We start from the raw sequence: 27,908 nt of genomic DNA, 5'->3' as shown, positions 1-27,908 counted from the left end.
GGTGGGTGGGTGTCTGAGGTTGGATCCTGAAGCTGTAAGATTTCCCAAAGAGTAAAACTACTTTTTTCACCTTTTCTTAACTTTCTGCATTTCTTCACAACAACATATCCAAGGGCAAGGTGAAGCTAAAATCATATGCATGAAGGAAAAGCCCCCCTAGAATTGGAGTAGCAATCGAGAGTGAGAACAAAAGAGTAAGATTAAATTTTAACATGTTCTGGAAACTCCTTCATTTTATATACAAGGCTATTTAGAGTGAGAGGTTTAACCACTGGCTTTAGTGTAACAATTTTCTCAAGAAATTTTCTAAATTTGGAGTACGAGTCACCTTGAAGATGAACTGGCCTCGTATTTTCTGGTATAAGGAACTGTTCCAGGAAGCCAACTGGAGCTTCGAATTATTTCTCTTGTGGTTTTGTCATATGGCACTGTTTATATTACTTTTTCAATTTGAGTCCAGGGTAGTTATACTCTTGGATACATTATAACAGCTGTTGTTCAGATTATAAGCATACATTTGCTCCCAAAAGTAATTTGTACCACGCAAAATCATCTTCAATCATTTATTTATTAATTATGAACTATATATAAAGGTATTTGAGGATGTTCTTCAAGTTCTCTTTAACTTTGTTCTATGTTAATTGTAACTTGGTTAAAGCGTACAGGGCTATTTTGTGTGTCTGGCCCTCAGTATTTTGTGTAAGATTTCATGGTGCAAATTAAAATCTGAAGTATAATGGGGCAATAAATATATGCCATAAAAGTTGAAATACCCTATTTGTAACAACAATGAATAAAAGCTGGATGAATATGAGTTACAAGGCAGTAAACTGATCACTTGCTTTTACAAGTTATTAAATCTAATCCTTCATATTCTGGGGCACCACATTTTAGGAAGGACATCAGAACCTTGGAGAAGATGCAGGAGAGATTTACTAGAATGATATTAGGGAGAAGGAGTTTGTTATCTGGAGAGACTAGAGAAACTGGGATAGATCCTTAGAACAGAGAAGTTTAAGGGGAGATTTAATAGAGGTGATCAAATATTTGAGGGATTTTGATAGAGCAGATGGGGAGAAACTGTTCCAGTGGCAGGAGGATTGGTAACTGGAGGGCTCAGATTTAAAATAATTGGCACGAAAGCCAGGGGCTAAATGAGAATTTGTTTACTCGGCAACCCTGGCTGATGAATCTAAAACCAGGGGACATAATCTCACAATAAGGGGTAGGTCATTTAAGACCGAGATGAAGAGGAATTTCTTCACTCAGAGGGTGGGGAATCTTTGGAATTCTCTACCCCAGAGAGCTATGGAAACTCAATCATTGAGCATGTTCAAACTGTTGTCGATTGTTGTAAAAACCCATCTGGTTCACTAATATCCTTTAGGGAAGGAAATCTGTCATCCTTACCTGGTCTGGCCTACATGTGACTCCAGACCCACAGCAATGCGGTTGACTCTTAAATGTCCTCTGAAATGGCCTGGCAAGCCACTCCGTTGTAACAAACCACTACAAAGTTACAAAAAAGGAATGAAACCTGACGGACCACCCGGTGTCGACCTAGGCACATGAAACGACAATAGCAATCGCAGCCCTGTCGACACTGCAAAGTCCTCCTTACTAACATCTGGGGGCTAGTGCCAAAATTGGGAGATCTGTCTCTCAGACTAGTCAAGCAACAGCCTGACATAGTTATTCTCACGGAATCATACCTTACAGATAATGTCCCAGACATCACCATCCCCATTCCTGGGTTTGCCCTGACCCAGCAGAGGTGGCAGCACAGAGGTATACAGTTGGGAGGGAGTTACCCTGGGAGTCTTCAACATCGACTCTGGACCCCATGAAGTCTCATGGCATCAGATCAAACATCGGCAAGGAAACCTCTTGTTGATTACCACGTACTGCCCTCCCTCAGCTGATGAATCAGTGCTCCGCCATGTTGAACATAACTTGGAGGAAGCGCTGAGGGTGGCAAGGGCGCATAATGTACTCTGGGTGGGGGACTTCAATGTCCATCACCAAGAGGGGCTCGGTAGCACCACTACTGACCGAGATGGCCGAGTCCTAAATGTCATAGCTGCTAGACTGGGCCTGCAGCAGATGGTGAGGGAACCAACAAGAGGAAAAAACATACTTCACCTGATCCTCACCAACCTGCCTGCTGTCCATGACAGTATCAGTAGGAGTGACCACTGGACAGTTGTGGAGACAAAGTCCCGCCTTCACATTGAGGATACCCTCCATTGTGTTGTGTGACACTACCACCGTGCTAAATGGGATAGATTTCGAACAGATCTAGCAACTCAAGACTGGGCATCCATGAGGCACTGTGGGCCATCAGCAGCAGCAGCAGAATTGTACTCGAACACAATCTGTAACCTCATAGCCCAGCATATCCCCCATCAAGCCAGGGAATCAACCCTGGTTCAATGAAGAGTGCAGGAGGGCATGCCTGGAGCAGCACCAGGCATATCAAAAAATGAGGTGTCAACCTGGTGAAGCTATAACACAAGACTACTTGCGTGCCAAAAAGCATAAGCAGCAAGTGATATACAGAGTTAAGCGATCCCACAATCAACGGATCAGATCTAAGCTCTGCAGTCCTGCCACATCCAGTCATGAATGGTGGTGGACAACTGGAGAAGTCGGCTCCACAAATATCCCCATGCTCAGTGATGGAGGAGCCCAGCACATCAGTGCATAAGATAAGGCTGAAGCATTTGCTGCAATCTTCAGCCACAAGTGCCGAGTTGATGATCCATTGCGGCCTCCTCCTGAGGCCCCCAGCATCACAGATGCCGGTCTTCAGCCAATTCGATTCACTCTACGTGATATCACTGGATACTGTAAAGGCTATGGGTCCAGACAATATTCCGGCAATAGTATTGATGACTTGTGCTCCATAACTTGCCGTGCTCCTAGCCAAGCTGTTCCAGTACAGCTACAACACTGGCATCTACCTGGCCATGTGGAAAATTGCCCAGGTATGCCCTGTACGCAAAAAGCAGGACAAATCCAGCACAGCCAATTACTGCACTGTCAGTCTACTCTTGATCATCAGTAAAGTAATGGAAGAGGTCATCAAAGTGTTATCAAGCGACACTTGCTTAGCAATAACCTGCTCACTGATGCCCAGTTTAGGTTCTGCCAGGGCCTCTCAGCTCCTGACCTCATTACAGCCTTGGTTCAAGCATGGACCAAAGAGCTGAATTCCCGAGGTGAGATGAGAATGACTGCCCTTAACGTGAAGGCAGGATTTGACCAAGTGTGGCATCAAGGAACCCTAGCAAAACTGAAGTCAGTGGGAGTCAGGGGAAAACTCTCCGCAGGTTGGAGTCATACCTAGCACAAAGGAATATGGTTGTGGTTGTTGGAGGTCAGTCCTCTCAGTTCCAGGACATCACTGCAGGAGTTCCTCAGGGTAGTGTCCTTGGCCCAACCACCTTCAGCTACTCCATCAATGACCTTCCTTCCATCATAAGGTCAGAAGTGAGGATGTTCGCTGATGATTGCACAATGTTCAGCACCATTCACGACTCCTTAGATACTGAAGCAGTCCATGTCCAAATGCAGCAAGACCTGGACAATATCCATGCTTGGGCTGACAAGTGGCAAGTAACATTCACGCCACACAAGTGTCAGGCAATGACCATCTCCAACAAAAGAGAATCCAACCATCACCCCTTGATATTCAATGGCATTACCATCACTGAAACCCCCTCGATCAACATCTGGGGGGTTATCATTGACCAGAAACTGAACTGGACTAGCCATATAAACACTGTGGCTACAAGAACAGGTCAGAGGCTAGGAATCGTGTGACGAGTAACTCGCCTCCTGACTCCCCAAAGCCTGTCCACCATCTACAAGACACAAGTCAGGAGTGTGATGGAATATTCCCCACTTGCCTGGATGAGTGCAGCTCCCACAACACCGTCCAGGACAAAGCAGCCCATTTGATTTGCATCACATCCACAAACATTCACTCCCTCCACCATCGATGCACAGTAGCAGCAGTGTGCACCATCTACAAGATGCACTGCAAGAATTCACCAAGGCTCCTTCAACAGCACCTTCCCAACCCACGACCGCAACCACCTCAAAGGACAAGGCATCAAATAGATGGGAACATCACCAGCTGGACATTCCCCTCCAAGCCACTCACCATCCTGATTTGTAAATATATCGCTGTTCCTCCACTGTCGCTGAGTCAAAATCCTGGAACTCCCTTCTTAACAACACCGTGGGTGTACCTACACCACATGGACTGCAGCGGTTCAAGAAGGCAGCTCACCACCACCTTCTCAAGGGCAATTAGGGATGGGCAATAAATGCTGGCCTAGCCAGCAAAGCCCACATCCTGAGAATGAATAATAACTTTTAAAAAACGATATATTTTTGTGGACTAAAGACATCAAGGGCTATGGAGATAGTGCGAGAAAGTGCTGTTGAGGTAGATGATCAGTCATGATGTAGTTGAATGGCAGAGCAGGCTCAATGGGCTGAATGGTCTTCTGTTCCTGAGTTGTTATGATCTGAAATATACTGCCTGAAGCAGTGATGGTAACTTGCAAAATAAATTGGATAATTTGGTAAAAATGAAAAATTTGTTTCAGAGAGCAGGTACAATAGGACAAATGGCCTCCTTCTGCGCTGAATAATTCTATAGTACTGTTACCTGGATTTTTTTCTTTTATCATCAATGTGTATTTAATTGGCACCCCCTGCACCACCTTAAATATTTTCTCCCTCTACCACCGATATAATGTGTATCAACTACAAAAATATACTGCAGCAACTCGCCAAAACCTTTTCGACAACCCAAACCTGCAACCTCTATACCACCTAGAAGGACAAGAGAAACAGACACACGAGAGCACTACCACCTCCAAGTTCCTCGTCAATCACACCATCCTGACACCATATATTGTTGTTCCTACATTGTCACTGGGTAAACTTCCTGGAACACCCTATTTAATTCCCTATGGGTGTACCTACACCTCATGGATTGTGGCAGTTCAAAAAGGCAGCTCACTGCCACCTTCTCAAGGGCAATTAAGGATGGGCAATAAATATTGACCTTGCCTATAAGTCCCAGTACTTATCCCTGAGCATGCCACTAACCTCATCTCAGTCTAAAAGAAAGCTGTTTACATCTACTCTGCTTTCAGTCCCTTTACCAGATTTCTATTTATGGAACCTTATTAAAATACTTTCTGAAAATCCATACCAACAACATCCATTGATCTCTGTTTATCTATAAATTCTGTAATTTACTCAAAGTGCAATTAATCAAGCAAGACCTGCTCCTTATGAATCCATGCTTACCATTCCTGATTAGCTCATGTCTTTCTAAGTGTTTACTAACTTTAGTCTGCATTATCAACTCCAGCAGTTTACCTAAATCCCTGCTAAAATTAATTAACACTGATTGTTTCCTGCTTCATCCTTTCTCCTTTTCCTGGTCAGGGATGCAGCAGTTTCCACCTGCTGCTACTTCAGCAGAATTCATGGGCAGAGCTTTCAGGCCCCACCAAGGTCTGGAATGGAGGCTGATGGAGATCGAAAATACTGGTGCTGGCCTGTGTGCCAGTTTCCCAACCCCATTTCCAGTGTCGTCCATTTTAGGGAGACAAGTTCAGGAACTCGCAAGGCTGCACGCTCCCATGAGGCAGGCAGCCAAATCGGCTCATTAAGACTTTGTTAAGGGCAGTCAAAGGAAGCAGACTGGGATTTTCCACTTGTCTCCAGTTTTCAGATGCAATGGGGGAAATACAACCTCTTGGAGGCGGGTGTCCAGTGGCAGGCTGGAGGGCCAACATTCCAGGCAAGCCTACAGACCCTGCCTGCCTACTTGGTATGGGTGCAGTCAAAGGCTGCCCTGTAGAGGGATTTCTTCTACCACCACAGATAGCGGTGGCCTGGTTGCCTTTTCTATTTTCTATTTAAATTTTTTAGAAAGTTGCTGAGAGGGCACCTACATGTTGAAGCACCCTCTCAATTACTTACCCTTTGCTGTAGCCTGTTGCTCCTGTCGAGCTGGAAGGCTTTTGCTTGACCCTCCAGCTTAAATAGCCGACAGGGAACCTGTCTCTATGCCAATTAAAGGGGCGTCCTGGTCAAAATAACAGGTCAGTGACTCTTTCACTCTGTGGACTGGTTTGAGATCTAGAAACAGATCTGACTCCTGCTTCCTGCCTCCAAAGTGAAAATTCAGCCCTGTATTTTCAAGAAACTTCAGAAAAGTCCGGTCAGTGCCTCTGCCATAATGGAACCTCCTTTTGAATATCTCTCTAATGGTGCTTCTTCTACATTCTAGTTGGATATTCTTACAGTTTTACTTTCCCCTTTCAATGTAGAAACTGAGGGGAAATATTTATTAAGACCATAAGACATAGGAGCAGAAATTAGGCCATTCGGCCCATCGAATCTGCTCCGTCATTCAAACATGGCTGATAGGTTTCTCAACCCCATTCTCCCGCCTTCTCCCCATAACCTTTGATCCCCTTACCAATCAAGAACCTATCTATCTCAGTCTTAAATACACTCAATGACTTGCCCTCCACAGCCTTCTGTGGCAATGAATTCCATAGATTCACCACTCTCTGGCTAAAGAAGTTTCTCCTCATCTCTGTTCTAAAAGGGCTTCCCTTTACTCTGAGGCTGTGCCCTTGGGTCCTAGTCTCTCCTACTAATGGAAACATCTTCCCCACGTCCACTCTATCCAGGCCTTTCAGTATTCTGTAAGTTTCAATCAGATTCCCCCTCATCCTTCTAAACTCCATCGAGTATAGACCCAGAGTCCTCAAACGTTCCTCATATGTTAAGCCTTTCATTCCTGGGATCGTTCTCGTGAACCTCCTCTGGACCCTCTCCAGCGCCAGCACATCCTTCCTGAGATACAGGGCCCAAAATTGCTCACAATATTCTAAATGTGGTCTGACCAGAGCCTTATAAAGCCTCAGCAGCACATCCCTGCTTTTATATTCTAGTCCTCTCGAAATAAATGCCAACATTGCATTTGCCTTCCTAACTACCGACTCAACCTGCAAGTTAACCTTAAGAGAATCCTGGACTAGGACTCCCAAGTCCCTTTGCACTCCAGATTTCTGAATTCTGTCCCCATTTAGAAAATAGTCTATGCCTCTATTCTTCCTACCAAAGTGCATGACCTCACACTTCCCCACGTTGTATTCCATCTGCCACTTCTTTGCCCATTCTCCTAACCTGTCTAAATCCTTCTGCAGCCTCCCCACTTCCTCAATACCTCCTGTCCCTCCACCTATCTTTGTATCATCTGCAAACATAGCCAGAATGCCCTCAGTTCCATCATCTAGATCATTAATGTATAAAGTGAAAAGCATCTCAACATCAAGCATATCATCTTTAATTGGCCTCAACTTTTCTTTGACAATCGTTTTTCTGTATTTGTAAAAGTCTTTTTCTTTCCCTTTGCCCTCACTGAGAATTGTTTCAAAAACACTTCCTCCTTGCTTCGTAATCTCTCTCTACTTTCCTTCTACTCTTCTGATTATTTCTCAAGTTTCCTTCTGTATTACTGCCCTAAATTTATCATATGCTATTTTTATATTTTTGCTCTAATTTTTTTATTGATTGGACCCCAGTATTTGCCACTTAGCTACTAGTTAGAATGTATTTATTATATACTTTATTTATCTCTCCTTTATCTATCATATCATTTCTTGTTGGTTGTTTGTGTTGGAGAAAAAATGACAGATCAGTCAATCTGGGATAGGTTGCCTTTCATCCAATTAAAATTAGCAAATTTCCAGCTTTACCTTTGACTGCTCTTTTTCTTTATTGAAGTTTACTATGAACCCAAGTAGGTTTTAGTCACTATTTCCCAAGTGTTCTCCTAACTTTTAAATCGTTTGCTTATTACCTAAAATCAGATCCTAGTTGAACATGCAACAATACCGATTTAAGGAAACAATGCCTTTCATGAAACACTCCCTGCTTTGACCGCAGATATTGTCCTATTTTGTAATAGTTTAGGATTGTTAATTCCCTGAATTTTATTCCAACCAAAAGATATAATTTCACATTTCTCTACGTTCAGTTGCATCTGCCACGTGTCCACCCATTGGGGAGGGCAAACAAAGCGAAGGAATACTCAATAAACGGGATGTTATTGAGAGGGGTTGAGGAAGTGAGAGACCTTGGAGTGCATGTCCACAGGCCCTTGGAGGTGGCAGGACAGGTGAACAAGGTGGTCAAGAAAGCATATGGAATGCTCTCCTTTATTGGGCGCAGTATTGAATACAAAAGCAGGGATTTAATGCTGGAGCTGTAGTAAACGTAGTTAGGCCATGGCCAAAATGGAATTTTGTGTACGGTTCAAGTCACCACATTACAGGAAGGACATTTATTGCTCTGGAGAGAGTGCAGAGGAAATTTACAAGAATGTTGCCAGGACTTGAAAATTGCAGCTATGAGGAGAGATTGGATAGGCTAGTGTTGTTTTTCTTAGAACAGAGGAGGCTGAGGGGGTGATCTAATTGAGGTCTACAAAATTATGAGGGGCCTAGATAGGGTAGACAGGAAAGACTTGTTTCCCCTAGCTGAGTGGTCAATTACCAGGGGACATAGATTTAATGTGATTGGTAAAAGTATTAGAGGGGACATGAGGAAAAGCTTTTTCATCTAGAGCGTGGTGGGCATCTAGAATTTACTGCCTAAGTTGTTGGTTGAGGCTGAAACTCTCAACTTGCTTAAAGGGTACCTGGACCTGCATCTGAAGTGCTGTAACCTGCAAGACTACAGACCAGGTGCTGGAAAGTGAAATTAAATGAGCAACTAGTTTCTTTTTTCTCTTTTTGGCTGGTGAGATACGATGGGCTGAATGGCCTCTTTCTGCACCATAACTTTTCTATGGTTTTATTCTCCAGCCTGCCCCTTTCCTCTTGAAGTCAATCACTATACTCCTCACTGTTCACTATACTTCCAAGTTTTGTCTTGTTTGCCAATTTTGAATTTTTCCCTTGGACACCAAGTCTAACTCATTAATATATGTCAAGAAAAGCAATGGCCCTCGTACCAACCCCAGGGGAAACTACCAACCCCAGGGGAAACTCCACTGTATACCTTCCTCCAATCCATAAAACAACCATTTACCAACACTCTGTTTCCTTACTCAGCTAACTTTGTATCCATGCTGCCACATTTCCTTTTGTTCCATGGGCTGTAACTTTTCTGAAACCCTATGTGGCAATTTGTCAAACACCTTTTGGAAGTCTATATAAACCGAGTCTATGTACACCTATTTGCATCAATGACATTGCCCTTATCAAACAATCATGTTAGATCAACACGATTTTTCTTTAACAAGTCTGTGCTGGCTTTACTTAATTAATCCATATTTGTCCAACTGACAATTTTGTTTCTAAAAGCTTTCCTACCACTAAGGTTAACTGACTGACCTGTAGTTGCTGGATTTATCCTTGCATCCTTTTTCTGAACAAGAATATGACATTTGCAATTCTTTAGTCCTCTGGAACCACTCATGTAGCTAAGGACAATCGGAAGATTGTGGCCATTACATTGCAATTTCTACCTTGGTTTCCCACAGTGTCTTTGGAGGCATCCTATCCAGTCCTGGTGATTTATCAACTTAAAGTACAGACAGCCTTTTTAATGCCTCCTCTTCATCAATTTTTAAGCACATCTAGTATCTCAGCTCGCTCCTATTTCACAATGTCTTAGCATTCTCTTCCTTGGTAAAGACAGATGCAAAATATTCATTTAGTACCTCAATCATGCCCTCTGCTTGCACTTGTAGGTCTCCTTTCTGGTCCCTAATCAGCCCCACCCCTCCTCTTACCACCGTTTTACTACTTATATGCTGATAGATTTATGAATTCCTTTTTATGTTAGCTGCCATTCTGTTCTCATACTCTGTTTTTGCTCCTTTCATTTTCTTCTTCACTTCTCTCTGAATTTTCTGTATTTAGCCTGATTCTCACTTGTATTAACAACCTAACATGTCATACACCCTCTTATCCTGTTTCATCTTACTGTCTCCTTTGTCATTTGGGAGTTCTGGCTTTGATTGACCTACCTTTCCCCCCTTATACCCAAGCTGCCATCTCTTTATAGCAGCCCATTATTCCATTAAAGAGATTACAAAAGTGCTTTATCTCTCATACTTAGTTGGTATTGGTAAAGTCATTTCTTCTATATTTAAATAATTTAATATATACAACTTTTAGAATTTTGTATTACCTTTGTGTGACAAAATTTCATTGATTAGTACTGAATATTTTTTGTTTTTGGTTCCACATTTGTCAATTCTCTCACCTCTGAGTCAGAAGGTGAGTTCAGGCCCACCCCAGAGATTTAGGTTCATATTCCTAAGGGAATATCTACTATTCAAAGTACTGTTTTTCAGACAAGGGGTTAGACCAAGGCCTCATCTGCACTCACCGACAGATGTAAAGATCCATGGCACTTTATGAAGAAGAGCGAGGGAGTTCTCCCAGAGGCCTGGCCAACATTGATCCCTCATCAAACACCCCCAAAATAGATTAGAAATAAAAACAGAAAATACCAGAAATACTCAGGTAAGGCAACATCTGTGAAGAGAAACAGAGGTAACGTTCAGATCGATGACCTTTCAGCAGCTTCACAATCTGAAATGTCAACTCTGTTTCACTCCAGAGGTGCTGTTTGACCTACTGAGTATACACAGCATTTTCTGTTTTTATTTCAGATTTACAGCATCTGCAGTGTCTAGCTTTTATATTAGCACAAAATAGATTAGCTGGTCGCTTGCTTCATCGCTGTTTGTAGGGCCTTCTGAGCTTAAATTAGCTGCTGTGTTTTCCTACATTCCAACAGTGACTACACTTCAAAAGTACTTGATTAACTGCAAAGCACTTTGGAATGACCTGAAGTTATGAAAGGCACTAAATAACTGTACACTTTTTTTGCTTGGGTTTTTTTTCACTCAATTCAAAACCATAGTTATGGAACTGTATTTTTTTTCACATAACAAAGTCTTCATCCAAACAAATGTATTCCCAACATCATTACACTTTATTCAATTGCACTTAATTCCAATGAATTGTACTTTAAAGATGTATGTTACCTGTGAAATTGTTTCCTGTAGAATGTTGTTTTAATGTATTGTAATCTCCCTATTTGTCTATTCATTAAAGAACGTTGGCAGAAATTCTACATCTCAAGCACTACCAGAATTGCATGAAAGAAGGCATCCTCTTAGATTATTATGTTTCTGGGTTTTGGTGGGCAAAAGAGCAGAATTTTACAATGCTGCAAACATCTGCCTTCATGACTCTATTAAATATCATTTTGGAGAACGTCAATGGTAAGTATAATTTAAATTGATGCATGCTCGATAAGGAGAGAGTAAAGCAATTCAGCAGAAACTTGTTCTCATCAAATTAGAACATGTGCCACTGTCAGCTTGCTTCAGTTAATAGGTACCATTCTGGCCTCTATAACTCATTACATTTCATTGTGATTAATTGTGTGTGAAGTGCTTTGAGACATTTCTGAGAGGCATAATAAGAAAACGGTTTAAATACAGGTCTTTCTTTCCATGAAAAAAATAAGACCAAATGCTTGGCTTCCTGCTGCAGTACTGAGTATTGTGACTTAACCAACAAACCAACCTGGAACATTTGTTTTTCCTTTCATCAGCATACTATTCTGATAATGTCTGAATCCATGCCAGGATCTTCATAGGACATGCATATGCAAATAAATCTCCTGCATAATATATTTAGTCCTATAAAGTTTAAAATTATTTAACAAAAGTTAATTTATAAAAACTGTACCTCTTTGATTATTCTTTTTGTTCAGTGAAGAGGAGGTTGTTTTTTAAAAAGCTTAATTTTTCTAGTTGTGTCTTTATGTGTAAGTAAAATTGCTCCACCTGTTGGTGGTCAGTGAGGTATGAACATGCTCCATAAATAAAAACAAAAAACTACTGCGGATGCTGGAAATCCAAAACGAAAACAGAATTACCTGGAAAAACTCAGCAGGTCTGGCAGCATCGGCGGAGAAGAAAAGGGTTGACGTTTCAAGTCCGCATGACCCTTCAGCAGAACTGAGTATAGTTAGGAGAGCGGTGAAATATAAGCTGGTTTGAGGTGGGGGGAGAGAAGTTGAGGGGGGGTGGTTGTCGGGACAAGCAAGCAGTGATAGGAGCAGATAATCAAAAGATGACACAGACAAAAGGATCAAAGAGGTGTTGAAGGTGGTGATATTATCTAAGAAAATGTGCTAATTAGGAATGGATGGCAGGACACTCAAGATACAGCTCTAGAAAAATTTTTTCAATAATTTATATAGATTTTTCTTTTCCCACCTATTTCCATTATTTTTAAATCTACAACTAATACCTTGTCAGTCTTTCCACCCCATCCCTTCTAGAGCTGTACCTTGAGTGTCCTGCCATCCATTCTTAATTAGCACATTTTCTTAGATTTCAACACCTCTTTGATCCTTTTGTCTGTGACATCTTTTGATTATCTGCTCCTATCACTGCTTGCTTGTCCCTACAAACACACCCCCCCCATCAACTTCTCTCCACCCCCCCCCCCACCTTAAACCAGCTTATATTTCACCCCTCTCCTAACTATACTCAGTTCTGCTGAAGGGTCATGCGGACTCGAAACGTCAACTCTATGAACATGCTCCATCTTGATACTGCTTCATTTCCACAAAGGCAGGAGGAAATAAGTTGAGCTGAGAGAGGAAATAAAGATTTGAGGTTGTAACGTGGAAAGGGGTAGGCTGCACATGGGAGAGAGTGGCTAAGGAGGGTGAGAGGCCAAGCTGGGAGTGACTCATATGCAGTATTTTGCCTGTGTCTCAGTTTTGTTGGTTAGGAATTGGAAACATTGCAGTCTCGGATTACTCAGTGGGATTATTGGCTGATGCTTGAAAGAACTTTTGGTGATAGCTATAGGGAGGCGATGGCGTAGAGATATTGTCACTGAACTAGTAATCCAGAAACCCAGGGGTAATGCTCCGGGGACCAGGGTTCGAATCCCACCAAGGCAGATGGTGGGATTTGAATTCAATAAAAATCTGGAATTGATGACCATGAAACCATTGTCGGATGACCATGAAACCATTGTTGATTGATGTAAAAACCCATCTGGTCCTTACTTGGTCTGGCCTACAGGTTACATTTTAAGAGCCAACCAGCAATGTGGTTGACTCTTAAAATGCCCTCTGAACTAGGGGTAACTAGGGATGGGTAATAAATGCTGTCCTGGCCAGCGAGGCCCACATCCCATGAATGAATAATAAAAAAAAAAAATATGCTTTGGGTGAGGGGCTGAGAGCCGGAAGTAGTAGCAAAATAGAGTTGGGGGAAAAGAAGTCTAATGCCTGCAAGCCTGGAGAGACTCATGTGGAGTGTGGATGCTGGGAGTTCTGGGCAGAGGGAGTTTGTCAGAACTGGGGAAGGGCACAGAGTTACTCAGATGCCCAGGAATGGGGCTCTCAGAGCTTGCAATTCACTTACATAACATTCTCATCTCAAGACATGTAACAGAAAACATCAAAATTCAATCATGCGCCCCAAATGCTTCTTCCCTCCCATCTGTTTATCTCTCTCTCCATTTGTTGCTATCTCCTTTCACTTCTGTGGCACTCTGTCTTTCCTCTCCCTCTGCCTGTCTGTCTCAATGTGTGCTTCTCTTACCCTCTTCCACTTATCTCATATTCTCACTCACCCCATCATTGCGTGTGTCATGGAATCATTTACATCCACCTGTGAGGCAGACCTAGATTTTGTTCAACTCTGGAGTGAGACTTGAACCTACAATCTCTTGACTCAGAGACAAGAGCCACATCCACGCCAAGGCTGACACCTTCAAGGTTAAGAAGGAAATTGACAAAACTTAGCTCTCATAAATTGTTTTCTGTGTTGAAGGGGTCAAATACCAGGAGTTAAGTTAAAATTGTGAATTTACGAGTAAGAAGCAGAGTTAGAGAGAGCTTCCTCCATCCGAAAGGTAATGGAACTGTGGAACAAGTTACCAGGAAAGATCGCTGAAGCAGATGTCTGAATAGATTTAAATGGCAATTAGATGTGTCCTGGAGAGAGCAGGTATTGAGGGGTGGGTTGAGAAGATGGGCCAGTTGGCTTTTGGTGTTGTAGGCCACACAGTGTCTCATCTGGAAACAACTGAAAGCGCAGGCAGGACCTTGGTATTATCTGAAAGATGGCACCTCCAACGGCGCAGCATTCCTTCAGTAGAGCATTGGAGTGTCAGCCTGGATTTTGTTCAAGTCTCGAGTGCAGTTTGAACCCACAACCTTCCAACAGTCAGAATGACACCATCCAATGATTTTAAAATAGTGACACTCGCTTTTTTTATCACCCTAATTTTCTTCTTGCTGCTCATTGTATCTTGTGAAGTCCTTGACTCATTGCTGGAGTAGAGTTTCACAGTCACTTGGTGGCCCCTGGTACCTTACCCAAGTAGCCATTAAGAACCTCAAAAATGAAGGTCCAGCTGTTGGACTGTGGAGACTTTAGAGCCAAGTCCAGTGCTGACCTTATCCACACACAGGCATATTCTAGCAGGCTCACTGAATAGGAATTAGGAGCAGGATCCCTGGCAGACTTCTCCCCTCCCTGAATGGTGTTGAAGCCTATTGTAACACCCTTGCTAGTGACATGCCCGAGACCAACTGCGAATAACATCTAGGAACGTCTCATCTGTGTGGCTCAACCACTGTCTGGATTCTCATCAGGGAGAGATGACGCACATTCTTTAAGTGAATTTCGCTTCCACGGACTTAACTGTAGGAAAAGAACACTCCAAATAGAGCAACTGGTTAAGATCAGTGGAAAGATTGTGATCATTGCCAATCTTACCACTTGAGATTTGAATTAATACGATTTTGATGCCACATATATTAAAGGTAACATCTTTAATTTGATGGTAGATAAAACAAGCTTTCAGAAAATTGATTGACTGTTACTCTCGGCTTAATGTTTCTTCATCTTATATGAAACGGAATATCTTCTCAGTCAATCACTCACTCAGTGCTGTGTTTTATTGCAGAGAAACATTTGCCATTGCTAGATAATTTAAAAGAACTCAAGAAAGTCATGGCCGACGTTGTTCATTCAAGTTCAGATAAGAGACGTCACGGAAAGTTCTTCACTGTCGACCAAGCCAAGGCCATTATTAGTTACATGAAGATCAGGTATCAGTTCTCTATCTTCCTCAAAGTCAGTAGCGCCCAAGTTGTAACTGTTCAGCCACAGTAAGGGGCTTTTCTTCAAGATCAATGTCATTTACTCTTTCATATTCGGGGGCATTTTGAATTTTTCTTAGTATAAATTGGAGTAAAACTGAAAAAGATGGACTTCTTCTTGGTTTTCTCAGCTTCCTTAGTCTTCTTGTGAACCAACTAAACTTGAAATACCTTGGCATGTCTTAAAACAAATGTAGTTTTAGAGGGAATAGGTTTTGCAGTTACTATGGTCTTTTATGATGTCATCACAACAGATGTCATCACATATTGTAACCTAGGTGAAATCTGAAATCTGGAGAACTAGTCCAGTTCTGCAAACAGGAAAACATCATGAAATGTAAAATGTAGCCAGATGCTTCGTAGCTTCCCTTCTCTTCCACCAATGCTGCCAAGTGTGTCTCTCTTTGCTGTCTGTCTCATTCTCTGTGTCATGTCTCTTCCCCCCCGCCCTCAATTTGCTTTTCTTCTTTTCCCTCCTCCCTCATCTCTCCTTCATGTTGTTAAACCAGCACTTAATGATTATATATACAATAGAAACATATAATACATATAATATATGAACACTTCATGCATTAGCAAACTTTTTTTGCCTTCTGAGATATCATAAAAGCTTGTTTGTTTTTAAAATTCACCTTTCACACTAACATGTGAGGTCATCAAAGCCACCGCAGAAAATCCTTCAAAAAAAAACCACAGACAGAAAAATAACATATACTTCAACTTGCTGTGATTAATGTCACAGACTATCTGCCAGTAATAAAAACGGTACATGGGTGTATATCTCCTGTATGTCATGGATATTGCCCTAGTTGGAGAAGCAGCAGAGGCCTTTCAATGCAGTTTTCAACTCTGGTGTAAAACTGGAGTTGTAGGTCAGTTACCCATTACTCCTCAATTCTCATTTCTTTCGAAGGTTGTAAATCTACCCTACTAAATTTCAGCCAGCTGTAATTTTAGCAGAACTGTATGAAGAAGAAGCCACAAAAAATTAAAAGATATGTATACACACATAAGAATTAGGTTTAAACAGTTCAGCTAATTTATCATTCATTTATGGAGGCACAAACTCCTCTGTCTGCCCCACCTCCCCCTCCCGCTGTCATGAAATTATTTTCTTTACTATGGCAGAGAGGATGATGGTTGAGCGTTGCCAATACCAGCTTCCCTGAGTTATTTTATCCTGGCACTTGGTGATGCTTGTTGATCTTTTGGAATAGCTGTTGATCTTTTGGAACAGGTTGCCAGCATTCAGAGTTTTTTTTTCATTCACGGGATGTGGGCTTCGATGGCTGGGAAGAGAAGTGTGAGAGGAGCCGGTAGTTGAAGTGAAGCGCGAGAGGAGTCGGGAGTTGAATAGGAGCGCGAGAGAAGTCGAGAATTGAAGGGAAGGGCGAGAGGAGCTGGGGGTTGAAGGGAAGCGCGGGAGAGGTCGGGAGTTGAAAAGGAGCGCGAGAGGAGTCGGGAGTTGAAAAGGAGCGCAAGAGGAGTCGGGAGTTGAAAAGGAGCGCGAGAGGAGTCGGGAGTTGAAAAGGAGCGCGAGAGGAGTCGGGAGTTAAAAAGAAGCTGGGAGAGCAGAGGTGACAGAGTTTGGTGAGGAGGGAACGAGGTGATCCTTTGAGTACCGTGAATACGGTTGGGTAAGTATTTACTACTTTTATCACTTATAGTTCTTAACTTCTTATTTTGTGGTTCATCGTTTGTAAGGGCTATATTCTGTAACAACGAGGAGCAAGGAAGAAGGGCCCTAGAGTAATTGATATTATTTAATATTAAGTACTTCCAAAAGGTTTAATTTAATTTAAAGGGGTAAGTTACGGCAGGAGAGCTCAAAGTCTTGGTGTGCTCCTCCTGCTCTATGTGGGAAACCGGGAACATTTCCAGTGCCCAGGGCCAGCATGTGTACGGGAAGTGTCTTCAGCTGCAGCTCCTGGAAGCCCGGGTTTTGGAGCTGGAGTGGCGGCTGGGGACACTGTGGAGCATCCGCGAGGCGGAGCGCATCGTGGATAGCACATATAGAGAGGTGGTCAAACCGCAGGATAAGAGTCCACAGGCAGGAAGGGAATGGGTGACCACCAGGCAGATCAAGAGGACTAGGCAGGCAGTGCAGGAATCTCCTGTGGCTATTCCCCTGCAAAACAGATATATCGCTTTGGATACTGTTGTGGGGAATGGCCTCTCAGGGGAAAGCATCAACAACCAAATTATATGCACCACTGTTGGCTCTGCTGCACAGGGAGGAGTAAAAAGTGTGGGAATGCAATAGTTATAGCGGATTCAATTGTAAGGGGAATAGATAGACGTTTCTGTGTCCGCAAACAAGACTCCAGGATGGTGTGTTGCCTCCCTGGTGCTAGGGTCAAGGATGTCTCAGAGCCGCTACAGGACATTCTGAAGGGGGAGGGTGAACAGCCGGTGGCCGTGGTACACATTGGTACAAACGACATAGATGAAAAAAAGGATAAGGTCCTAAAAGAAGAATATAGGGAGTTAGGAAGTAAGTTGAAAAGTAGGACCTCAAAGGTAGTGATCTCAGGATTACTACCAATGCCATATGCTAGTCAGACTAGAAATCGCAGGATATATTGGATGAATATGTGGCTGAAGAGATGGTGTGAGGGGGAGGGTTTCAGATTCCTGGGACATTGGGACCGGTTATGGGGGAGGTGGGACCAGTACAAACTGGACGGGTTACACCTGGGCAGGACCGGGACTGATGTCCTAAGGGGAATATTTGCTAGAGTGGTTGGGGAGGGTTTAAACTAAAATGGCAGGGGGATGGGAACCTATGCAAGGAGTCAGAGGAGGGGGAATTGAGGACAAGAACAAAAGACAGGAAGGGGAATAAGAAAAGTGATAGGCAGAGCAATCAAGGGCAAGAATCAAACAGGGCCTCAGTGAAAAATAGTGCGAATGGGACAAGTAATGTTAAAAAGGCAAGCCTTAAGGCTTTGTGCCTTAACGCAAGGAACATTCGCAATAAAGTGGATGAATTAACCGCGCAAATATTTGTAAACGGGTATGATATAGTCGGGATTACGGAGACATGGCTGCAGGGTGACCAGGGATGGGAATTGAACATCCAGGGGTATTCAGTATTTAGGAAGGACAGACAAAAAGGAAAAGGCGGTGGAGTTGCATTGCTGGTTAAAGAGGAAATTAACGCAATAGCGAGGAAAGATATTAGCTCCGACGATGTGGAATCTGTATGGGTAGAGCTGAGAAACACTAAGGGGCAAAAAACGTTAGTGGGAGTTGTATATAGACCCCCAAACTGTAGAGGTGATGTTGGGAATAGCGTTAAACAGAAAATTAGAGACGCATGCAATAAAGGAACATCTGTAATTATGGGTGACTTTAATCTGCATATAGATTGGGCAAATCAAATTAGTAACAATACTGTAGAGGAGGAATTCCTGGAGTGTATACGGGATGTTTTTCAGGACCAATACGTTGAGGAACCGACTAGAGAACAGGCCATCCTAGACTGGGTATTGTGCAATGAGAAAGAAATACATGGCAATCTAGTTTTGCGAGGCCCCTTGGGGATGAGCGACCATAATATGTTAGAATTCTTCATCAAAATGGAGAGTGATGTAGTTGACTCCGATACTAAGGCCCTGAATCTTAATAAAGGAAACTACGATGGTATGAGGTGCGAGTTGGCTATGATGGATTGGGAAACGTTACTTAAAGGGATGACGGTGGATAAGCAATGGCAAATGTTCAAAGAGCGCATGGATGAACTGCAACAATTATTTATTCCTGTCTGGCGCAATAGTTAAATAGGAAAGGTGGCCAAACCATGGCTTACAAGGGAAATTAGAGATAGTATTAGATCCAAGGAAGAGGCATACAAATTGGCCAGAAAAAACAACAGACCTGCCTGAGGATTGGGAGCACTTTAGAATTCAGCAAAGGAGGACCAAGGGATTGGTTAAGAAGGGAAAATAGAGTACGAGAGTAAGCTTGCAGGGAACATAAAACTGATTGTAAAAGTTTCTATAGGTATGCGAAGAGAAAAATATTGATGAAAACAAATGTAGGTTCCTTACAGTCAGAAACAGGGGAATTTATAATGGGGAACAAAGAAATGGCTGACCAACTAAATACTTACATACTAAATACAAATCCCTTTTGTTTTTTCCAATAATTTATATAGATTTTTCTTTTCCCACCTATTTCTATTATTTTTAAATCTATAACTGTAATGCCCTGTCAGTCTTTCCACCCCACCCCCACTAGAGCTGTACCTTGAGTGTCCTGCCATCCATTCTTAATTAGCACATTCTCTTAGATAATATCACCACCTTTTACACGTCTTTGTTGCTTTGTCTGTGACATCTTTTGATTATCTGCTCCTATCACTGCTTGCTTGTCCCTACAACCACACCACCCCCCCCTACAACTTCTCTCCCCCCACCCCATCCCCCACCTTAAACTAGCTTATATTTCACCCCTCTCCTAACTTTACTCAGTTCTGCTGAAGGGTCATGAGGACTCGAAACGTCAACTCTTTTCTTCTCCGCCAATGCTGCCAGACCTGCTGAGTTTTTCCAGGTAATTCTGTTTTTGTTTTGGATTTCCAGCATCCGCAGTAGTTTTTTGTTTTTACAACTAAATACATACTTTGGTTCTGTCTTCACAAAGGAGGACACAAATAACATACCAGAAATGTTGGGGAACACAGGGTTTTGTGAGAGGGAGGAACTGAAAGAAATTATTATTAGTAGGGAAATGGTGCTGGAGAAATTGATGGCATTGAAGGCTGACAAATCCCCAGGGCCTGAAAATCTACATCCCAGAATACTTAAGGAAGTGGCCCTAGAAATAGTGGATGCATTAGTGGTCATCTTCCGGGGTTCTATAGACTCTGGAACAGTTCCTACAGATTGGAGGGCAGCTAATGTAACCCCATTATTTAAAAAAGGAGGTAGAGAGAAAGCAGTCAGCTTGACGTCGGTAGTGGGGGAAATTCTAGAGTCCATTATAAAAGATTTAATAGCTGAGCACTTGGAAAACAGTGGGAGAATCGAACAGAGTCAGCATGGATTTATGAAAGTGAAATCATGCTTGACAAATCTACTGGAATTCTTTGAGAATATAACGAGTAGAGTTGATGAGGGGGAGCCAGTGGATATGGTTCATTTGGACTTTCTTAAGAGATTAGCGTGTAAAATTAAAGCACATGGGATTGGGGATAGCGTATTGAGATGGATAGAAAACTGGTTGGCAGACAGGAAACAAAGAGTAGGAATAAATGGGTCTTTTTCCGAATGGCAGGCAGTGACTAGTGGTGTACCGCAGGGATCGGTGCTGGGACCCCAGCTATTCACAATATATATTAATGATTTAGATGAGGGAATTAAATGTAATATCTCCAAATTTGCAAATGACACAAAGCTGGGTGAGAGGGTGAGTTGTGAGGAGGATGCAGTGATGATTCAGTGTGATTTGGACAAGCTGAGTGAGTGGGCAAATGCATGGCAGATGCAGAATAATGTGGATAAATGTGAGGTTATCCACTTTGGTAGCAAAAACAGGAAGGCAGATTATGATCTGAATGGCTATAAATTGAGAGAGGGGAATGTGCAACGAGACCTGGGTGTCCTCATACACCAGTTGCTGAAGGTAAGCATACAGGTGCAGCAGGCGGTAAAGAAGGTGAAAATGGTTTGTTGGCCTTCATAGCGAGAGGATTCGAGTACAGGAGCAGGGATGTCTTGCTGCAATTATACAGGGCCTTGGTGAGACCACACCTGGAATATTGTGTGCAGTTTTGGTCTCCTTATCTGAGGAAGAATGTTTTTGCTATGGAGGGAGTGCAGCGAAGGTTTACCAGACTGATTTCTGGGATGGTGGGACTGACATATGAGGAGCGATTGAGTTGGTTAGGATTATATTCACTGGAGTTCAGAAGAATGAGGGGGGATCTCATAGAAACCTATAAAATTCTAACAAGACTAGATGGGGTAGATGCAGGAAGGATGTTCCCGATGGTGGAGGAGTCCAGAACCAGGGGTACAGTCTGAGGATACGGGGTAGACCATTTAGGACTGAGATGAGGAAAAATTTCTTCACCCAGAGAGAGGTGAGCCTGTGGAATTCGCTACCACAGAAAGTAGTTGAGGCCAAAACATTGTATGTTTTCAAGAAGAAGTTAGATATAGCTCTTGGGGTGAAAGGGATCAAAGGATATGGGGAGAAAGCAGGGGCAGGCTATTGAGTTGGATGATCAGCCATGATCGTAATGAATGGTGGAGCAGGCTCAAAGGGCCGAATGGCCTATTCCTGCTCCTATTTTCTATGTTTCTATTTATTGCTCATCCCTAGTTGCCCTTGAGAAGGTGAGCTGCCTTCTTGAACCGCTGCTGAATGAGTTCCTTAGCAGGGCTGATGTCAGCATGTGCAGGTGGGGTATTGGTCAATGTGTCTGCCAGTCATTGTGACCTCTTGGTGACCTCCTGGAATCCTCAGAGGATCAGAAAGAAATTTCCTAATGTAAATTTCCCTCAATTGTCCTAGGGTCTTTTCTTTTGTCTGCTGCAGGTGATTTCTTGGCTAATGGGAGTGAAGAGGTGGGTGGAAGATGATAGGTGACATGTTGTTAAGCTGCACCATGAATGTACAGGACAGGGTCAATTCATGCCCTTTCCCTGTCCCTCATTTTTGCATGCTCCTATATGTGGCTTCTTGTGTTCCCTTTATCTTATTACTTGACAGCAGCACACAAACTCCTATTGACTAACTTAACAGAACTTATCTGGCCACCAAGCCCTGTCACTGCGATATTTATTCAACATTTAGACAGGAAACTGGTGCTTGATATAGCACACAAAAGAATAAAGGGCTTGGAATCAATTGGAGGAAAATGCACAGCCAAGAGAATTTCCTTAAGTGGGTTCAAGAAAGGATAAGATTCATGCAGCCTGTGTGGAAAAGCTGGAACACAGTCATTAACTAATTATCCTGTTGTGAGACAGTATTGGAAAATTGATTAAAATGTTGAGTACAATAGCCTACACTTACACAAGATGTCTTTTGTGCCCAAGATGCCTGGTATTTACAGAAGGTTTGAAATGTACAGGACAATATTGGTAATTGGCAAAATAACCAGAGGCAAGATGAGAATTTTTTTTTCAGATGATGAAGTGTTATTAATTGGAATGCAATGCCTGAAAGGGTGGTGGAAGCAACTTTAGTAGTAACTTTCAAAAGGAAATTGAGTACATAGTTGAAAAGGAAACATTTGCAGGGGGCCATGGCAAAACAGTAAGGGAGTGGAAGTATTTGAATAGCTCTTTGAAAGAGCTGGGACAGATGGCCACCTTCTTGCTGGAAGGTTCTGTGATTCTGCATATATCCTACAGTGTTAACTTTGTACCCCTCCCCCTTCAATTTTCCCTCTGGGGCTGAATTCTCCAGTCGGTGAGTGGGGGCGGGGCCCACTCGCTGACATGTAAAATGACGCTCGGTGATGTCGGGCAGGCGTCCCAACGTCACCGCACGTCATTTAGGTTTTCAGTTCGGCGGGCGCGCAGCTGAGTTGGCTGTGTGCCCGCCGAACTGTCAAAGGCCTATTAAGGCCATTTAAAATCTAATTAACTCAATTAAATGAGCTGCCCATCCAACCTTAAGGTTGGCAGGCAGGTGAAGAGCCCAGGCGGCCTTTGCATTTTTCATGAAACCTCATCCACGGGCAAAATGAGGTTTCACGAAGTGTTTAAAAATTCAATAAAAATTTTCAAATAAATTCATTGACTTGTCCCAGCTCATGTGACACTGTCACATGAGGGGACCTGTTTTAAAAGTTTTTAATTTCTTTATTTTGATGTTTAAAACTAAAACAAATCGCCCTGAGGCACTTCTGTGAAAGAGCTCAGGCCTCGACTCAGGGAATCCCCCCCCCAACCTGCAAAGGGAGCGCTCAGCGCTTCTGGGCGAGAGTCACACTGGGTGGGCCTTAATTGGCCCGCCCACGTAAAATAGCGGTGTGCACCCGATCAGGGGTGCCGATTGGGTTTGCGATCGCTCCCGCCCGCACTCATACAATCCCCCTAACGGGGGGAAAATTCAGCTCCTGGTGTTTCTTCCCCATGCCTCCAGCTTTCTTGAAGATGGTAACTTAAGCTGGATACAGTTTCACAGGTGACAAAGGCTTGGTATGTTGTCCAAGTGGCCTTTACTTTTGTACACTGGGTTATCAACAGGGTGATTGTTTGAGGAGGCCCGTTTAGCCAAGCCCAGTTGTGCCTTCACCCATGCACATGCACATAATTCCAACATAGCTTATGTGATTCAAATTGATGACAGAAAATCCGACCAATTATTCCCTCTTTAATACACGACCATTGGAAACAATTTTAGCATGATCACAGCTGCCCAGCTAACTCAAAGAATAGAACCAGGATTATATTTGAGACTCTCTTAACCTGTTGTGTCAGTTTAGAGTAGAATTGTTGCTGATGTTAAAATATTTTTCCAGGGTGGCATGTTTATTATCTTTACCTGCCCTACAATATTCTTTTGTGAATCAAACTCCTTTTGTGTTTGCTTTGAATGCTTGAATAAAGAGAGTTGACAATGTGTAAAACTGGGAAGTTGGTTTTTTTCCCCAGGTCCTATGAATCAAAACATGTATGCTGCTAATAATTTGCTATCTAACAAAATAGCTAAAATAAGCACATTAAAGCATATCCTTTGTATACTGCTTCAGTATATCATTTGTGAAGATATCAGAGGTTTGGAAGAAAACCAAAGTTCAGCAGTGATTTATGACAACAGTGAAATCCAAAAGTAAGTTTGTATTCTAAAGAGCATTTCCATTTTGGATTTGGCAGTGCTGCATTTAGTAGAGGGATCTCACTGTCAAGTTTAACAGTCTTGCAGTGTTGCCTCCAGGTCAGAACTGTGGTTAGATTTTGTTCAAAAACAGAATTACCTGGAAAAACTCAGCAGGTCTGGCAGCATTGGCGGAGAAGAAAAGAGTTGATGTTTCGAGTCCTCATGACCCTTCCGCAGAACCATGAGGACTCGAAACGTCAACTCTTTTCTTCTCCACCGATGCTGCCAGACCTGCTGAGTTTTTCCAGATAATTCTGTTTTTGTTTTGGATTTCCAGGATCCTCAGTAGTTTTTTGTTTTATGTTGTTAGATTTTGTTGTTGAGCTGCCTGAATCCTGTTTGGAGAAGAGGGGAGCAGTGTGTCTAAATTCACATGGCCAGGTGGTGAAGGATAGAATACTGGAACTTAGTCTTTAGTCACTTAAAAGCTTTTACAGATGCACATTGCATATCATGTGTTCTATTCCAGAAAGTCAGATGGTGAAGGAGCTTGGAGGCTTCTGGCATTTGTGTGTTACTTCTGTATTTTTTGTTACCAAACTTGTCTTTCGTTTTTTACTCTTTGAAAGAAATACATTGTCAATAAATTACTAATTTCTTACCTGATTTTTGGATGCACATTATCCATTCTGTGGGTTGTGGTTAGTATGAAGTTTAGTCAACCTTTACAAACTTTTAAAGGCAATTATTTACAGAGGTACACATTACAAATATGTACCTTCTAAACCAATCTCTGCTGTTTCCGCTAGTCTCCATTTCTAAGAGCGCAAGTGAATCCCCAGTTAATGCCCAGCACCTATACACAATTAAAATACAATTAGCAGATCCTCTTCTCTTTCTTTAAATAAAAATTGGAGTTTATATGTATAACCAAAATTTCAAGACAAATTAAATGAAAGACCTCCATATTCTGAACAAAACATTACATTGTGAGATGCCCCTCCTCTAGGACCTCTAACAATTTCTTTGCACACGTGTTTCTCTTTATAACACAATGAGACGGTTAATTACTTGCATCTGCCCTTTTAATTTGAGAGATTTTCTTTCTCTCCAGCATTTGTTTCAAGCCAGCAGGGTCAATCCGTAACCATTTCTCACTCTCACTTTTTGTTGAGTTTGCATTATCCCACAGAGTGTGATTCTCTACATAATATTCAATTTGTACCATATCTTCAGTACACCTATTGTACCCTATCTCACAAATTATTTGACAAATAGAATCCAATACCACTGCCTCCACAAGAACCAGTGTTTCGGCAGCCAGAGTGCTTTAACAACCTTTTTTATTTTCTTAGCTTCCCAAGCTAAAGGACAACATTCTCCATTCTCACTCATCAGAAATATGAAACCAGCTGCACTAGTATGAAGCCCATCAGAAGAATACCATGTGAACCATAGCTGAAAATGACTAGCTTCAGGTTCTTTGGTCACCTAAGGATGGGAACATAAGTACGCATTTCTCCAAATTGAATTCTTTTAATGTTGTATTTGCCCTTAAAACATTCTCTACTTTAGAGTGTTTCATCACAGCATTCCAACACATCAAAACTAATATTCGGTCTAGTTCGACCTACCAATCAAGCTTCACAATTGTTCTGTCTCTTTTTGAGTTTTAAAATCATCCTTTTGTGATGACTTAGTACGATTACCTGGAATGGGAATTGGTGATTTAAATTTACTCCAGACCTGCTTTGCTTATTATCTAAACCAATGTATATAAAAGCCCCACAAGCCTGACTTCCAAATGTTAAATTCTATTCTAATCTTATTAACAACACATTTCTCAAATTCTCTACTACCACCTCATAAAAAATCATCAGCATGCATCATGATTTGTCTGCAGGTTTTCCTTTACAATACCAGTAAAACACTGCAACAGTTTTTAGTTGAACAAAACCTATTTTCAACAAAACAGATCACACTGAAAAAACACCACATCCTGGAAGTATAATTTAGGCCATTGAAGCATTTGTTTAATTTTTATAGTTTTCCTTTGTATTTGCGGCTACTTTGACGGTTTCAGAAACACTTTTCTCTGAAAAGTACTCTCCTGCAAAAATGTGCCTTTTATGTTGATTTATCTACAGCCTCGTGAATGTGTGGCTAAAAGAGCCAAAAAGATTTTTAAGACTACTTTTCCAACTATGAATGAATTCATTCTAATATGTGCATCATCCAGTCACTCTTCAAAACCCCGAGCAACTAACCTTGCTTTAGCTTGAATGCAAGGACTTTTTCAGTACAAATCCACCTATGCGTGACAAGGCTAGTTGACCCTTATATAATGATATAATGTTGGAATTGTATAAAACACTGGTGAGGCCACAACTGGAGTATTGTGTGCAGTTCTGGTCACCACATTACAGGAAGGACGTAATAGCTCTGGAGAGAGTGCAGAGGAGGTTTACAAGAATGTTGGCAGAGTCAGAAAAATGTAGCTATGAGGAGAGATTGGATAGGTTGGGGTTATTTTCCTTAGAACAAAGAAGGCTGAGAGGTGACTTGATTGAGGTGTACAAAATTATGAGGGGAATAGATAGAGTGGACAAGATAAAATTGTTTCCCTTGATGGAGAATTCTAGAACCAGGGGACATAGATTCAAGATAAGTGGCAGAAGGTGTAGGGGATACATGAGGAAGAACTTTTTTTCGCAAAGGGTAATGGGTGTCTGGAATTCGCTGCCCAAGTTGGTGGTAGAGGCAGAAACTTTAAACTCTTTTTAAAAAGTACCTGGATCTGCACCTAAAGTGCTGTAAGCTGCAGGACTATGGGCCGGGTGCAGGAAGGTGGGATTAGAAAGGGCACCTGGGTGTCCTCGGGCTGGCATGGACAAGATGGGCTGAATGGCCTCCTTCTGTGCTGTAACTTTTCTATGGTTCTATGGTACCCCAGAATAAATTCCAAACTCCCTCCAAATATCTAACTCCCTTTGTTTTGCCTTGTTTATATCTAACAACTGCTCAGAGTGCAAGATTGTGTTGTTAACTCTGATTAACCTTAATAGTTTGACAAATGCTTTCTTACCATCTGGATCTATTACCTCATCAGGGCCTGATATTCCTTACAACCTCCTCCTTTATAGTATACTAAATTTCCTGAATTAAATTCTGTCTCAGATGGTCTTATAGAAGGCCTCAGTGCTCTCCAGATATTCTCCAAGACCCCAGCACTGATGAAAGCCCATCTCCCTGTATGCAAAGCATTCAAATGTACAGAGAAAATTGAACCAATAGTACCTTCTAGTGCAGGAGGACTATCACACAGAGCAGAAAACAATTTGGAATTTCGCACATTGACTAGTTACGTAAGAAATAGGAACAGAAGTAGACCCATGAACATGGCCCATTGAACCTGCTCTGCCATTTAGTATGATCATGGCTGATTTTGGGCTTCGACATCATTTTCCCACATACTCTCCATATCCCTTAATTCCCTGAGAGATCAAAAATCTGAGAAAATGAGATCGCCTCTCATCCTTCTAAACTCCAGCGAATATAATTGATAGGGCCTATTTCCTCAACCACCTGGAGTGAATTGTTTGCATTAACCGCCTATACCAGGGTGGTTGTGAATTTACAATTTGGTTGATCAGCTAAAATTATAAACAGCATTTCATTGATCATCACATGATTCCTTTCGCAGAGTCCATGGCTGAAAGAACTTTCAGGTGTAGTATTCATAAATATGATGTTCATACTTTCAAAAGATAGGGCTGAAGCATTTGCTACAATCTTCGGCTAGAAATCCGAGTGGATGATCCATCTTTGCCTCCTCCGGAGGTCCCCAGCGTCACAGA

At 42.2% G+C, this 27,908-nt stretch overlaps 1 protein-coding gene across 2 annotated transcripts in view; it reads left to right on the top strand.

Moving 5' to 3' along the window:
* Positions 1–27,908, top strand: part of cabcoco1 (ciliary associated calcium binding coiled-coil 1) — a 108,159-nt gene that overhangs the window by 5,849 nt on the left and 74,402 nt on the right. For both annotated transcript variants that reach the window (XM_078565246.1, XM_078565247.1), the window contains exons 2-3: positions 11,181–11,350; positions 15,075–15,219. In XM_078565246.1, the coding sequence (XP_078421372.1) occupies positions 11,181–11,350; positions 15,075–15,219 (315 nt within the window). The remainder of the gene's footprint in view (positions 1–11,180; positions 11,351–15,074; positions 15,220–27,908) is intronic.

The sequence above is a fragment of the Cetorhinus maximus genome, chromosome 20 (genome assembly GCF_964194155.1).
Source record: "Cetorhinus maximus chromosome 20, sCetMax3.hap1.1, whole genome shotgun sequence".
Taxonomy (NCBI): domain Eukaryota; kingdom Metazoa; phylum Chordata; class Chondrichthyes; order Lamniformes; family Cetorhinidae; genus Cetorhinus; species Cetorhinus maximus.
This window is presented reverse-complemented; position numbering and strand designations above follow the sequence as displayed.